General features: G+C 51.7%; 3 protein-coding genes across 5 annotated transcripts in view; 1 reads left to right on the top strand and 2 right to left on the bottom strand.

Moving 5' to 3' along the window:
* Zfhx2 (zinc finger homeobox 2) overlaps positions 1–570 on the bottom strand; it is a 32,101-nt gene extending 31,531 nt beyond the window's left edge. Inside the window, exon 1 of the mRNA XM_046465248.2 lies at positions 271–570. The gene's annotated coding sequence lies outside the window, so the exon portion shown is untranslated. The remainder of the gene's footprint in view (positions 1–270) is intronic.
* Positions 1–9,634, top strand: part of Thtpa (thiamine triphosphatase) — a 48,595-nt gene extending 38,961 nt beyond the window's left edge. For 2 of the 3 annotated variants that reach the window (XM_058585807.1, XM_046465204.2), the window contains 3 exons: positions 2,604–2,698; positions 3,526–4,077; positions 5,610–9,634. In XM_058585807.1, coding sequence (XP_058441790.1) covers positions 2,604–2,698; positions 3,526–4,077; positions 5,610–5,719 — 757 coding nt within the window. In that variant the 3' untranslated portion in view covers positions 5,720–9,634. Of the gene's footprint in view, positions 1–2,603; positions 2,699–2,791; positions 3,150–3,525; positions 4,078–5,609 lie in introns of those variants that run through there. The other variant, XM_046465203.2, reaches the window with a different exon arrangement.
* Ap1g2 (adaptor related protein complex 1 subunit gamma 2) lies at positions 6,437–14,251 on the bottom strand. Its single transcript, XM_046465201.2, has 22 exons — positions 14,141–14,251; positions 13,535–13,739; positions 12,967–13,091; positions 12,686–12,827; positions 12,449–12,545; positions 12,201–12,277; positions 11,981–12,076; positions 11,494–11,574; positions 11,083–11,181; positions 10,859–10,914; positions 10,594–10,707; positions 10,273–10,413; positions 10,132–10,186; positions 9,930–10,052; positions 9,135–9,224; positions 8,917–9,044; positions 8,578–8,682; positions 8,139–8,265; positions 7,923–8,058; positions 7,121–7,284; positions 6,815–6,913; positions 6,437–6,726 (listed from the first exon to the last, which is right to left on the bottom strand). Exons 2-22 carry the CDS (start codon positions 13,736–13,738, stop codon positions 6,625–6,627), a joined length of 2,361 nt encoding a protein of 786 aa, XP_046321157.1. The 5' UTR covers position 13,739; positions 14,141–14,251; the 3' UTR covers positions 6,437–6,624.
* Positions 14,252–14,334: the final 83 nt, after the last annotated feature.

Consider the following 14,334-nt stretch of genomic DNA (forward strand, 5'->3'; position numbering starts at 1 on the left):
TCTCTCCCTCCACCCCCTACATATTTCTCTCCCTACATACGCCCTCTCTCCCACACCCCGGCTCCCCTTCTCCCCGGGCTCTGGCTGTCAGTCCGTCCGTGTCCCCTCCCCCAGCCCCTTCCCATCCCTCTCCGTCCCTCCAGCGGCAGTCTCCGAACGCCTCCTCTCCCCTCGTCTCGAGCTTCCAAAGAGCAAGGAAGGGAAGAAGAGCGAGAGGGAGAGGAGAAAAAAAAAAACCAACCCAGCAGCATCGGAAATCGATGCACTTACACCTCAGCTGGAAGCAGGGACGGGAGTCGAACCACGGCCGCCGAGCAGCGCGAGGCGGGGAGGGGAGGGGGCGGCTCTTGGAAGGGACTTCTCCGATGTGTTGATTCCTTTTTTTTTCCCCTCCTCCTCCCTCCCTCCAGCGCTCGCTCCGGGGCGTCGGGGACGGAGATGGAAAAAATAAATAAATAAATTCACGGCGGTGAGGGAAGTGAAGGAAAATAATCAATGCTATTTGGCTGCGGCTGAAGTGTTTTCCCGGCTTCGTGAGGGGGTTTCCATTGATTCACCCTGGGCACTCGCTCGCTCCCTGCCTCCTCCTCCTCCTCGCCCTCCTCCTCCTCCTCCTCCTCGCCCTCCTCCTCCTCCTCGCCCTCACTCCTCCGCCTCATTCACTGGCTGGAGCCGAAGCGTCCCACACAATGGAATAATCAATACCCAGGCGCCCGGGGCGGCCCCACTGAGCAGGTGCAGCGGCCCGCCCGCCGCGGCGCATGCCGGGACTTGTAGTCCGTCGCCTCCGCCCTCCAACCCGCAAGCGCAGTGTCCGCACTCCTCCCTAGACGCTGGAACCCTACCCTGCCCAGGGGCGGGCTCGATGGGGCCAGCCAGTCCATCCTGTCGCCTCCTTGACTCAGGCGCCAGGTCCTCCCGGTGCCTGCAAGAGGGCATGTCCCTAAACTCTTTCCCGTCCCCTCCTTTTCCTTTTGCTTACAGAAAACATGCATGTGTTTTGTTGTTTTGTTTCAGATCAGCTCTAGAACAAGCTCTGGCGTTTACCAGCTTGCCAGAGCTGTCTTTCTTTTTTCACTCCCTTCTTGCTTCCTTATCTCCCCTTCTTTCCGATTGAAAACCTTCTCTCACAGCAATTACTCTGAAGTCTCTGAGTTTCTGCTTCCTCCCTGCGGTCACACAGTCCTTTGAATTGGGGAGGGGTGGTTCGGTTTTATCTGCTCATAAGCCCACTATATTGTAGTAACAATAATTTATAACATTTATTGAATATATAGGGACAGTCCCAATCACTTTTACATATATTAGTTTATTTAATACAACTGTATAAGTCAGATACCTTAATTCCTTTTACAGGTGACAAAATTAAGGCACGAACCAGCCCACGGTTGCATGGTCAAAAAGCAACAGCAGCAGGGTTAAACCTCAGTAGTTTTGTTCCAGAGATCACACTGGATGCTAAAACCTAGTTTTAAATAACAACAACAACAAAGTAAAACCTCCTGAAGTTCGGGGGGGGGGGGGGGACTAGTATTTTGGGTTTCTACCAAATGACAGTTTGTTACTGAATCCTCATATAATTGTGAGGCAGTTCACAATTTATCAATAAAAAAGCAGAGTCTTAGGTACAGTAGCCTGTCCAAGGCCAACCATCTAGAAAGTGAAACTCAGTCAATTCCAGGTCTGTAGCTGAAATCTAGGCTTTCCATTCCATTAAGCTGCTGCCTCTACCCCATTGGGGTGGACATTAAACATAAAAATACTAGGACTTCTTCCTGGGTCAATAAAACTTTGGGGGATGGGGGCGGGGACTGCAAAGGATGAAGGAAATGCAGGCCCTCCCAGTCCAGTGGTGCTTGACATGGGGTAGGGGTAAGGATACATCCAAGACATCCCAAGTTTTACCACCGTTTTACTTCACTTGTGTTTCCAGACACATACAAGGGATAGACTGGTGTGGAGAACCTGGCACTTTTTTCACTAATTTCAGAAGCAAGCCTAGGCGTTGACAATATCCTCACCCAGAGAGTAAGATACAAAGTTTATAGATAATATAAACTCTCAGAGGGAGTATGGAGGCATTTTCTCTATAGAGTCTTCTAAAGCAGCCAGAGGGTCATCTCTCCTCCATATGTCTTGTATTTTAAATGAACACTGAATATTTTTCCTACTCCTAACAAACCTTGCTCAGGGTCTGCTGGAATTGACAGACTCCTCAGTCTGGCACTCACTCAAGGCCTTTTCCAACTTGCCCCTCAATTGTATTTCCAGCCCCATCTTTATTCTCATACAGGCCAGGTACTTTTCAGTATCTGGGTCTTTGCTCATGTTAGGTCTCCACCTAGGTTTTACCCGTTGAAATCCCACATCTGTAGTTCATTAAAAATTTCACTTTCTCCTCTAACAGAAAGTCTTTTGCTCACTCGTACTCTTAACATTCTTACCAGAATGTGTTTGATCCCCTCCAAAACTCCAGAAGAGCTATATTGGACTTAATTGCCTTTCCTTCTTCCCAGCCCATTGCCACTGGCCTGCAGTAAATAGGCCACCATAATAGTTAAATATGTGCCAGACAGCGTCTGAATGAGTGACTTGTGTTTCAGGCCCACTGCCAAGTTCGGGAGGGGTTGGAGAGTGCAGTCTCAAGTTCGTTGCCCACGACTCTCCCCACAGAGCTGCAACCCCAGTTCAGCTTTAGGTAAGTCCCCAGAGCACTAATTGCAGCTTTCAGGTCACCATAGCAATGGGTGGGGCGAAATGGCTAAGATTCCCCTTTCCTCCGAACTACATCTCCCATCATCCACCCGGCTCAGGAAGCCACGCTCAACCAGAGGCCTGGGACCACTATCGACCCCCCAGATGCCAGGAGGCATAGGGGTTAAGCTGCAGGGCACCTGGGGACGGTCTCGCTCCTCTGCCCTAACGGGAGTCGCGATCGCCCATAACCTAACAGGTCTCTCGGGCCGGTCTGCCCTCGGCACTGCTACCATGGGCCTAATATGGCCGCTGGTGCTCGTACTCTCCTGTCACGCAGTTGAGCTGGGCTGAGGTCCGAGACCTGGGACTCCTCCCGGCATTCCTCGCGGGTGTGGTGTGGACTCCCTCCCCCCATCTCCTGGTCCTGCGAGAGGGAGACCCTTGGGTTTGAGGTGAGACCCGAGGCAAAGCTGGCGGGTGCTGTGGCTGCGAATGGCAGGTCATCCCAGGTAGCAGCTCCTGGCCTCCTGGGGTAGCAAGTTGTAGTGTGGGGTGTTGAGACGAAATTTGCTGCATGACCTGCTTTCTAGGGACATCTTTGGGTTGAGAACGTCATCAATAGTGGAATGGATTTAACTGGAGACCAATCACTGTAGCAGAACATTTAAAATCTCGCAGACAGAGCCCTGTATCGCTGAGCCAAAGATCTGCGAGTCTGTATGCATCTCAGTAAATTCATCCAGAGCTAGAGTCTCTGCTTAGCCGTTGCCCAGCAGGCTGAACACCTTTGGGCGCTAAGAAAATGTTTGTTGCAAATGATCCTTGCAGATAGCATGGCCCAGGGCTTGATTGAGGTGGAGCGAAAGTTCATTCCAGGGCCTGGCATAGAGGAACGACTGCAGGAGTTGGGGGGCATCCTAGAGCACCGGATCACCTTCCGAGACACCTACTATGACACCCCTGAGCTGAGCCTGATGCGGTCTAACCACTGGCTGCGACAACGAGAGGGTAGTGGATGGGAGCTCAAATACCCTGGAGCATCAGGTATCTCAGGACCCCACACCGAGTACAAGGAACTTACATCTGAATCTGCAGTTGTGGCCCAGCTCTATGAGGTGCTGGGAGCTAAGGGTCTGGGGGATGGAACTATGGCTGCTGTGCTGGGTCCACTAGGGCTGCAGGAAGTAGCTAGTTTTGTGACTAAACGGAGTTCCTGGAAGCTGGTATTCCCTGGAGTCAATGAGGAGGAGCCGGTGCTTAAGGTGGACCTGGATACAGCGGACTTTGGCTATGCTGTGGGTGAAGTAGAGGCCCTGGTACAGGAGGAGGCTGAAGTACCAACTGCTCTAAAGAAGATCAATAGCCTCAGCAGCATGCTCGGTGAGGGGGACAGGACCTTCTGTGTTTTCCTGATCCCCACTTTCCTTTCCTGGCTTTTTAATCTTTTTGTAGTGCTGGGATTGAGCCTAGGGCCTCCTAATCATGTTAGGCAAGCACTCACCACTAAGCCACACTTTCCTTTTCTGGAGCACTGGCTGTGTTGGTGGGAGTTGGACTATATAATGGGGGAGGGTCTCTGGATTATTTCTTTAACAGTAATTATTTTAGCAATTTTCTAGAGGACCCAGTTTTGCCCACAGTTCTATCAAGTTTTCTCTTTTACAGTTGCTGTCTGACTTGGATTTAAGCCTTTCATAAGTCTCTATTCTTCATCCCAGCCATTCTGTCTCATTTAATTCTCATTCCTCTGGCCAAATTTCTTTCAGTTCTATTTGTCAGTTCTCTGCTTTAACCCTTCCTTCCCCTAATCTTTTTTTTTTTTTTTTTTTGCCCATGCTGGGGATCAGATATCCTTTTGTTTTTATGGTTTCTTAGAGTTCATTTAATTCAAAGTCTTGGCTTTCAGTGAAAGGCAAGAACATTGCATTTATGAGAGACGGTTGGGGGAGCATTGGCAAATTTGGTTTTTTTTTTTTTAATATTTTATTTAGAGACAGGGTCTCACTGAGTTGCTTAGGGCCTTGCTAAGTTGCTGAGGCTGGCTTTGAACTTGTGATCCTTCTGCCTCAGCCTCTGGAGCTGCTGGGATTATAGGCATGCACCACTGTGTCTGGCTCAGATTTGGTTTTCTGTTCCCATGCTCAGTTTTCTAGTAGACAGCCCATCCACTAGTTTGGGGTTGTGCTCTCCGTGGGGCCTGACAGCCCTGGGATGCTGTTTCAGCCTCCTTAGCAACTATACATCCTGTTTCCTGCTGTATGCTCAGTATGCTGCTGGGCACTAACAATGGAAACTGGCAGTGGCAGTTCTAGAGAAAATTCTTGCTTTTTTGTAGGAGGCAGGGAGGGAGTTGGTTTGCTGGGGATTGAACCTAGGGCCTTGAGCATGCTAAGCAAGCACTCCAGTATTGAGCTATATCCCCAGCTCCAGAGGGGAGAATTCTATGTGAATCCCACCCCATAGCTAAAACTTCTTTTCCTTTTCTTTCCACAGCCTTTGGTTTCTCTCCTATGTGTAAATCTCTGTATGTGCTTCATTACCAAGCTAATGAGCTTTTGCCTGCCTAGATGGGTTTTCATCTTGATTGGGGGACAGGGGTAATAACTAGAGTGAGTACATATTGAAGGATCCTCTGTCTTCATGGCACCTGGGTGCTTCTTCACCATTTCCCCTGGTTGGAGAAGAGGCTCATGTGTGGCTCCCCAGCATTCCTGAGTCTGAAGTGGCTCTTGGGTCCCACTTCTAGAGTCCAGTGAGGTAGAGGGCAGATTACAGAAGCTAGTTGGATGACAATCAGAATCTCAGTGCTACCTTCAACAACTTGGGGGTCCTGGCTGGGTGGTCAGGGAGGAAAGTTAAAAGCATGTATGGCAGTTCTGTCTGCTTCTTTCCTCACTGTCCTTTGTCTATAGGTGTGCCAGCACAGGAGAGGGCACCTGGCAAGCTCATCGTGTACCTACAGCATTTCCGTCCTCAGGACTATCGGCGCCTGCTAGAAGTAAACAGCTCCACAGAGGACTAAACATCCCGACAGCAGCCTGGGCTAGGGGTGTCACTTCCTAGAAGAGAAAGGGAACTCTTGGTCCAGCAGGGGCCACACCTGGCCTCACTGTGCCTCTTCCCTCCCACCTCCTCTCCCTATACCTCTGCCTGTTCTTTCGCCCTGTTCTCAACAACCCATTCCTTGAGCCCTCCCTGGTTGCCTCCTCTCTCTCATCAGTCAGATGCAATCTGTGGGCCGCCCCTCTCCCCTGGCCGCTAAGCAGCCTCCATTGATTTCCGCTCGTGTTTATAGGATTTCCACTTAGCCGTGATCAGTAGTTAAGCACAGGAAAATCCCTTGCCACCCCCCCTCCCTTGGTCGATGCCATTGATTCTGCCAGCGGCTCCGAAACCGCCTTACAGCTGAGTTAGAGATGAGGGGAGGCTGCAGGGATTTCCCTGCTTTGGGGTGTGGGGAATAGCAGGGTGGGGAAGTGGTTGGGAATTCCTGTTAGAAATCCAGAAATTCTGCTTTGATTTTGCCACTGTGTCCAGCTCTGGCCCAGAGAGTAGAGTGCTTCCTGTGACAGCTTAGCGGCAAATTTGCTCCCTAACCTTGAGGGGCAGAAGAAAACCCTGGTGTGCTTGAGACTGATTCTCAAGGTTCCCAGAAAGATTCCTGGGACCCTTCCTGTGTGAGAAGCCTCTTCCCTTGCTGTTATTTATACATTTTTTTTTTACCTCAAACATACCCAGATTATGGCTTTATGCCCCCCTCGGGCTTTATTTGGCTGCCATTATTTGTGGGGGAGGGGAGCAGACCCACAGTTTTGCAGTGATTAATGCAGAACCAGGGTGCCATCTGCTGGTAGCCCTCAGAGTTGGTTCCCCACTGCTAGGACCACAGGCTTTGGGATGCAGGAGGATTTCAGGCAGAGTGAAGAGTTATTGCCACGTTTCCACAGGCAAGTTGTTCACCTCAAAGATCTCTTGCACCGATTGGCCCAAGTGGTTGTAGGTCAGGCGCAGCTTTAGCCGCAAGGGGGCCTAGAAATGGGAGAGTGGAGACCAGAGTTAGTGCCTATGACTTCTCCCTTCCCTAGGTCTTTCTTACCTATAGGGCCCTGGAACTGACCTTGTTAGGATTGAGGATTCTGAAGAGCTGGGTGATGGGGAGGCCGCCCCAAGCTGGAACTGTGTTCCCACTGGGGGCCTGCAGCTGCAGCTGGAAACTCTGAACATGGGATTTGGGCAGAACACAGTAAGGCAGCTGGCCGGGCTCAGCAACCCCTCCACACTCAGTGGTGCCAAACTCTCTTCCCATCAACTCCCCAGGTACCTGTCTCTGCTGTTACTCCCTTCCCGTCTCATCCTGTCTCCCACCCACCTCTATTCCTTCCTGGAGTGCCTAGGCCACCTCTGAATCCTGGTATTTACAAACCTTGGGCACAGCTGCCTGGCAGATGAAGTGGGTGACATCACCCTTTGAGGAGTTGGTGGTGGTGACGGTGACTAAAAGCAAAGCAGGGGATCCAGGTGGTCGAGTGAAAGACAGATTGAGCTGTACTCCCTCACGCTCAAACACTTTGAGATTTGGAATGGGAGCTATATAGCAGGGAAAGAGAGGCAGCTCAGTGTGTAGGCGCGAGATAACACGTTCATTCAACAAAAAAACAGTGAGCACCTCTTGTCCCTGTACTGCCCAAGATGCTTGAGAAGTAGACAACTGACAGTATAGTGCAGGGAGAGAAGCAATAACAGAGAAAATAAGCAAGATAATCAGGCTGGAATGGGTACTATGAGGGAAATAAATTAGCCAGAGTAACTGGGAAGAACTAATTTAAATGGGAGTGGCAGGGAAAGGCATTTGACATTTCAGGCTGGAGTGCCTTCCCCAACCAAGCCAGTCACTTGATATGCCAAGGAAATAACATTTTGTGTAAAAAGAGCATGAAATGCCAGGGCTTAAGACGGGAGGGTTTGAGAGGCCAGTGGGGAAGTGGGATGAGATGGGGTGGGGAGGAAGCAGGGCCCTGCTGGCCAGGGCTAGAAGTCTAGAACAAAGAAGGCACTGCAGCCAGGAGAGGACTGGCATGACTGAGTGAACCCCTTTACCTACCAAAAAGGGGATGGGATATGGGCACACAGGAGGGAAAGGGTTTATGAGCTTCACTCAGCACAGAAGCAGAGATGGCACATTCTCACCTACCTTCTCTAAGACTAGACTCTTTCCTGAGGCTTACCTGGAGGTGGCAATGCACAGGGAAGGTCAAGGAGGTGTACTAAGGTGCCTCCTGGGGATGGATCCAGAGGGGGAGGATGCTGGGCATCCTCAGAAGTGTCATCCAGGAGATCTAACAGGTCCAAGAGCTTTGAGGCCTAGGGGAAAGGGCAGAAGGGTCAGAACTTGGCATGGAAGCCCAAGCCAGTCCTTATCCCAAGGCTTCCAGTCTTCTCACCTGGGGCTCTGTGGGGATAGGGGCTGCTGCCTTTGAAACCTGGACTGCTTCTTTGCTTTCCTTTGCCTCCTCATCAACCTGAGGGCCACCTCGCTCCACAAGAGGCATCTTCTCAAGGATGGCAGCCCTGAGGATGGAATGTAGGTGTCTTTCTAGGTAGACCCTTTGCCTCTCACAAGAGACATCTACAAAGAGTGCTCAGAACATGGAGATGCTGGGCACATAGTGGATCAGAAGTGTCCTTCTGATAAGATGGCATACTGTTGCTGGTTTTCAGATGAGCAGGGAGGGTTAGGAGGCAGCTTGCTTCAATGAACTGGGTGGAAAGCTCTTGCAGTGGACAACAACACAGGAGAGGATGAGACCGTTGAGGCTAGAAGGGGGCATTTGGGAGAGGGCAGGGATCTGGGTCCCACACTGGAGCCGATGTTTGACATACCTCATGTGGTCATACTTCCGGAAGAGTGTGTTATATTCTACAGCCCGCTGCTGCAGCTCCACATCTAAGCAACTCCCGTAGATAGACACCACCTGGCGTATGCGGCTGGGCCACAGAGTTGTGTGAGTTGCAATGGCAATTTGTCCTGCCCTTCTGCTTCAGTATATGGCAGAGAAGGGAGCAGTCCCACAGAGTGAGGAGACACCCAAGATATGTAGCTCTAAAGCAAGTCCCAAGATTGGGGGTAAGAGAGGCGAGGGATAGTGCAGCTATCTGGAGAGCTTAGAAATGGTATGCAAGTGAGGAGACATTTTTCTCTGGGCTGAGACCGCTTCTTACTTGTTGTCCCCTCGAAGCCGGGTGCTGAGCTTCATGAGGGCTGTGAGTGCATATCCTCTGGTGGCTGGCAGGGACATTTGGGACTGCAGCACCTTTTCCAGGAGTGCTAACACCTCCTCTTCTTCCACCTTCAGGTGTGGGTACAAGTAGTGACCTGGGATCTAACCCTATCTCCCTTGACAAGTCCATCCTTAGTGTGTCCACCATGTAGGCCTTACCTGAAGGGGTTCTACTTCTTCACAGCTCCCCTCCATCAGGAGGTCCCCATACTCTCCAATGCACCAGGCTGCCACTTGCACCAGTGGCTGCTGTATGGGAGAATCACATCTATGTCAGTGTTTGGGGTTCCCTCCTCTTTTCCACACTCTGAAACATCCCCTTATGCAGCACAAATATGGTGGGGCAGGGAAGGAAATTTGTGAGCAGTTTCTGTCTTGATGCCTGGGCTCCCACTGCCCTCTGGTGGCCCAGATTCAGAAGTACATGGCCTGGCCACGTGATGGAAGTGTGAGAGGGTCCCACCCTCGAGGAAGAGCAGGGTGATGGTTTCTGCTCATCCTACTAAAGAGGAAAATGGAGAGTATGCCATGAATATATAAAAATACATTCTACTGTCATGTATAACTAAAAAAAAATTCAAAAGGGGCAGTTTAATATTGGGTGGCACCTTTGGCACTCAGCATTTGAAATAATAATAAAGTATAATATATGCATAAAACTTGTATCTATCTCATTTGATTATAAAAACAGCCCTGGGAGATAGGCAGGATAGAAAGCTGAGTACATGGAGCCTAACGGAAGTTAAATTAGTCATCTGGGATTTCATAGCCAGTAGGTACCAGGGCCAGAACAGCAGCCCTGGTGTTCTAAAAGGCAAGCTCTGTTCTTAAGGATCTCCTGCACTAAGTAGACAGCTGTGAGCCTAAGGGGAAAACAGTTCAGAGTCCAGTGAAGAAGGGAAGCCCAGAAAGAGATAGGAGGCAGCCCTGGGCTTGGGGAGGTGGGAATGGCACCTGGGAGATGTCTTCTGCCAGGGCACTATAGAGTCGGCACACAGAGTAGGCATGTAGCTCCTGGGCACCCCCAATCAACTGCGTCAGGTTGGCTACTGCATCATCCCGCACATGGGCTCCTGCCTGGAAAGGGTGGACATTGTCAAGTCAGTGTGATTAACTCTGTCCACTACTGCCCAACTCTCCAACTAGCCCATCTCACCGTTATCAGCACATGAAGGATGGTGTCTATGTGCCATCGCTTGGTTGGAGCAAACCTAGGGACATGGCTTATCAGTCCTGGCACTGTCCCTGTCCCTCCCCAGACTGTACCCTCTCCATTTCTGGGAACCTGTTCCCTCACCTCTCTGCAGCCAGCAGAATGCCTGAGGCACAATCAGCCCGTAAATCAAGGGGGCAGGACTCCAGAAAGGCCTGCAACTCCTGTGTCATGGCTCGCACATTGGAGCTATTCACCAGAGCCAGGCTCAGTTCCAGGGCTCTCCTGGAAGGAGAAAAGGGTCCATGCAGGTGGCCCAGATCACCCAACTCCATACCTCTGGCCTGCCCCATCCCCAGGATCTGCTCCTACAGTCCTCTTACTCGAGCTGCTCTGAGCTGGTTTGGGTCTTGGCCACTAGTCATTGTATCCTCTACCCTGTCCTCTTGTTCCCTTTATGCTCACCGGCTGAGGGAGGCATCAGTTTCTCGCAGACATTCCACCACAGTGGGCCGATGCCGCTGCACAGCACTGTGATCAGACTGCACCAGGCGTAGTAAGGACGTCAGGGCTACATACCTGGTCAGAGTGGGAAAGGCCCTATCATGCTGTGGCCATTAGCCTTGCCCTGGGTACAGGGGTAAGAGGTAAGTGGATCAGGAGGTTCTGGAGGGAAGAGTACAGAGGGTCAGGGCTCAGTGGCAGAGTATAGCCACACACAAGTCATTACCTAATGTTCTTATCACTGTTGAGCAGGAAGCGGCCAAGAATGTTGACAGCTAGAACCTGTGGGAGAAAGAGGGTGGGCACTCAGGCAGTAGCAGCCTAGTCACTCAAGAGTGGGGACCATATGACACAGGATGACAGGTGTTGGGGAAAGGCCAGTGAAGAGAGCCCTGCTGGCTGGCTGGGAGTGGAGGGTAGGCCACAGTGGGAGAGCATATGGGAAGATACCCGTAGGCCGGCTGCAGAGCGGATGTCCATGATGGTAAGCACTGCCTCAAATAGGACCGCGTTGCCTGCATTTCGACTGGTGTCTGTGTTGGTGGCTACCTGAGTGGATGGGAGAGGAGATACATCCACAATGGCTTCTCTCCTCACTAGGATCTCTGGAAGCTCTCCACTATCCATCCATTCCTCAACCAGCCAACAAAGTTTCCCAAACCCCACTATGTGCCTGGGCCAGCTTGGACACTGGGACATTAATACTGCAACATACTGTGTCCCTCGTTCATGTAGTTCATTGGCTAGAGGGGACATAGGAGTGATTACATAGCTGCTACATGGTGAGTAATCCTGTAACAGCTGCCCAGGACTGGTAGATCCCAGAGCAACATACCTAAGCAATGTCCCCCCAACCCACACCTGTGCTAGCAAGTCATTCATGGTCTCACTGCTTTCCTCATGGTTCCGGCCCAGGATCCGAAGCAGACGAAGGATCTGGACCTGTGGTTGGGTTAAAGATTGAAAGATGGAGAGATTCACAGGATAAGGACTTGTAGGGCTGAGGAGAAAAATCCAACACTGAGGACAGCATTCATTGTAAGGGACCTGGTTAGACCCTAGAGCCTCCCATCCTTCATCACCTCCATAGGTCCTGGTGGCCCTGGGAGGGGATCAGAAGTGTATGAAGCCAAGGGAGTTTAGGACAGTTTTTTTGTTGTTGTCATTATTACCAAACTGGATTTCCGACCTTCAGTCATATCCTCTCCCCGTCTTTGTCCTGGAATGACCAGGGCAATCAGTCTGCTACCCTCTTGCCCAAGGCACTGACTAAGCCAGAGTATACTACAGGAATCTCACTGCTAAGCCTTCTTTCCTCCAGGGATACTTGAGGGAAAGGTCAGCCCACCTGCAGGAAGGGGTCGCTGACTCCAGATATGCTGTGCTCTGTGGAGTATCCTGTTGTCACCAGCATCCGGAGGATCTGTACCAGCTGGGGTACGACCTGGAGGGAGGGCACAATGTTGCCTGTGCATTCCGTCCTTATCCTTGTACTCTCAGCTTTAGCCCCATTCTGCCCCCACTGCCCCTCTTTGCCAGGGCCAGGGCCTACCCCTTCACCAGCCCACCTTACGAAAATGCCTGAGGGCTGCAGGGCTTCGTTCGCAGAGCTCCATGATCAGTGTGATGGTGCCCAGCAGGATGCCTGGGGTCAGGGTAGGGAAGTGAATGGTGGGCCAGGGCATGAGAGAATCTACTGTGAGCATGTCTGTGTGTATGTACTACTATTGTTCTATGAACTGGTGTTTCTCTCCTGTTTTTCATTTCCATTCATAGCCAGACCAGACACAGAGGATGGGGAGCCTTTTGGTCTTACCATGGTGGCGCTCATGAAGCAGTTTGGCACAAGGTGGGAGGAAGATGTCAGAGAGCTCAGGGACCTTCCGGATCATGTGTACCGCAGTCAGAATAGCCTGTGGAGGTCAGGGGCCTCAGATAGGCAAGTATCTACAAGGATGGAATCTACACACACACACACACACACACACACTTCTACTTCATGGCAGATGAGGGACAGTTTCTGAAGGGGCAAGTGCTAAGTTCTTCATCTCACCTTCTTGCGCACATAGGGGCTGGGCTGCAGGAGCAGCTTCTCCACCTCGGTGGCCAGGTCCCGGCACATCTCAGCAGAACCCATGGTGCTCAGAGTGCACAGAGCCAGGCCTTGTACCGGCTGAATCCCCTGACTCAAGTCACTGCAGGGTTGGGAGGATGATTAGTCAAGACTCTGAGGAAACCAGTCCTTCCCAGTAACTATATCAGGCAGCCCCCTGGAATTTACCAGTTCCCCACTCTCCCATCTCCCTGATTTGCAGTTCCCCCAGAACTTCTCACTTCTTGATGCTGTTGGTAATGAGCAGGTGGGCATCGTGCCTCTCATCCAATAGAAGCATGGCCCCCAGGTAGCCCACCCTCTTGTCTGTGAATCTGGGGGATGCAATCAGTTTCAGGCACTCCATCTACAGGGAAGAGGGCAGATCCGAAGGGCAGGGGTGAAACAAGAGGGTTCCATGCTACTCCTTCACCTCTCTGCCAGTGGCACACATATCTATATGTTCAGCTGGGCTTTTCTTATCATTAGATTAACTTCTGGGGCATCATATCCCATCATCCTCTCTTCAACCAAAGAGGCTTAGGAGGGTCAGGTATTAGTGTGCAGATTAAAGAACACAGGAGTGGAGGAGGCTGGAAGAAAAGAAGAGGAGGTGCCCTGAATGGGTTGGCCAGAGAATGAAGGGTTCACCCCAGCTGAGGACTAGTGGGGTAATGGGAAAAGTTTTTCCAGTGCATGGTGAGATGATTCAGAAACCAGAGAATGAAAACAGTCGGGGCACAAATAAATGAGGAGATCCACGACCCTGTCCCAACAGCTTTCCTCTTCAAACTCTGGAGGCAGATATACCTGTCCAAAGTGGGCAGGGTAGCCCAACATGTGGACATAGAGCAGTTTGGCCAGCTGGCGGTGCCTCTGCAGGGGGTCCCCATCTCGGAAGGAGGCCCGGATGTGGGCGCATTCCTTTTGGATCACCTCCCGCTCCTGGGCCTGAGTCTTGGCCCTGCGAATCTCCTCGATTAGGTCCTGAAGCTTCAGCAAGGGCACCACCATCCTGGGGGGCAGAGCCCGGGAGTGGGGAAGTCTTTAATTAATTTTCTAGCCGGCAGCCAGGTTTGCCCTGCTCCAAGATCCTAATGGCCTGGGTCTTACATCTATCCTAAACCTTACTCCAGTTACCTTTCCCCACCTGGCTCTCCAAAGCCCACCCCCATCGCGCCGTCTAAGGAGATTCCCCACTACGCATGCGTCCCTGCCCCACCCCGCACCTGTTCCTACGGAGCATGCGCCAGAGCCCCGCCCATCTCCCCTTTTTCTAGTCCACCTGGTATGCCATTCCTAGCTTGGCCATTCCTTTCCATTCAGGGTCCTGCACTGTTGTTTTTTCGCGAGATTCCTCCCCGCATTCCCATCTCTGGCGGCTTCAGCTTCCCTGCCCCAAGACGCCAGCCTCACCTGCCTTCAGTCAATTGTCCTCCTCTCCCCCCCAGACGCTTCCTGGTATAGGGCCGAACCGGGGTTGGTGCCTGGTCGGGTCCTTCCCTCTCCCCGCCTCCACCACGGGACCCCGCCCTCCTGGGCCTCCCGAGAGCCTTCTGGAGTTTTCTGACCTCGGCGTGTAGGGGAAGGAGCTCTTACCAGCTAGGACA

Source organism: Marmota monax, unplaced genomic scaffold (genome assembly GCF_021218885.2).
Source record: "Marmota monax isolate L192 unplaced genomic scaffold, Marmota_monax_Labrador192_F-V1.1 WCK01_AAM20220418_F8-fsc00079, whole genome shotgun sequence".
NCBI lineage: Eukaryota > Metazoa > Chordata > Mammalia > Rodentia > Sciuridae > Marmota > Marmota monax.

Bases quoted from the DNA above. Each gene is read 5' to 3' on its own strand.
- Ap1g2 (XM_046465201.2), bottom strand. From the start codon at position 13,738: ATGGTGGTGCCCTTGCTGAAGCTTCAGGACCTAATCGAGGAGATTCGC. The intron at 12,077-12,200 runs GTGGGCTGGTGA...CCCTCCCTCCAG, and splicing joins CCCTCAGGCATTTTCGTAAG to GTCGTACCCCAGCTGGTACA. The intron at 8,059-8,138 runs GTGAGAAGACTG...CCTTTCCCCTAG, and splicing joins CTATCCCCACAGAGCCCCAG to GCCTCAAAGCTCTTGGACCT.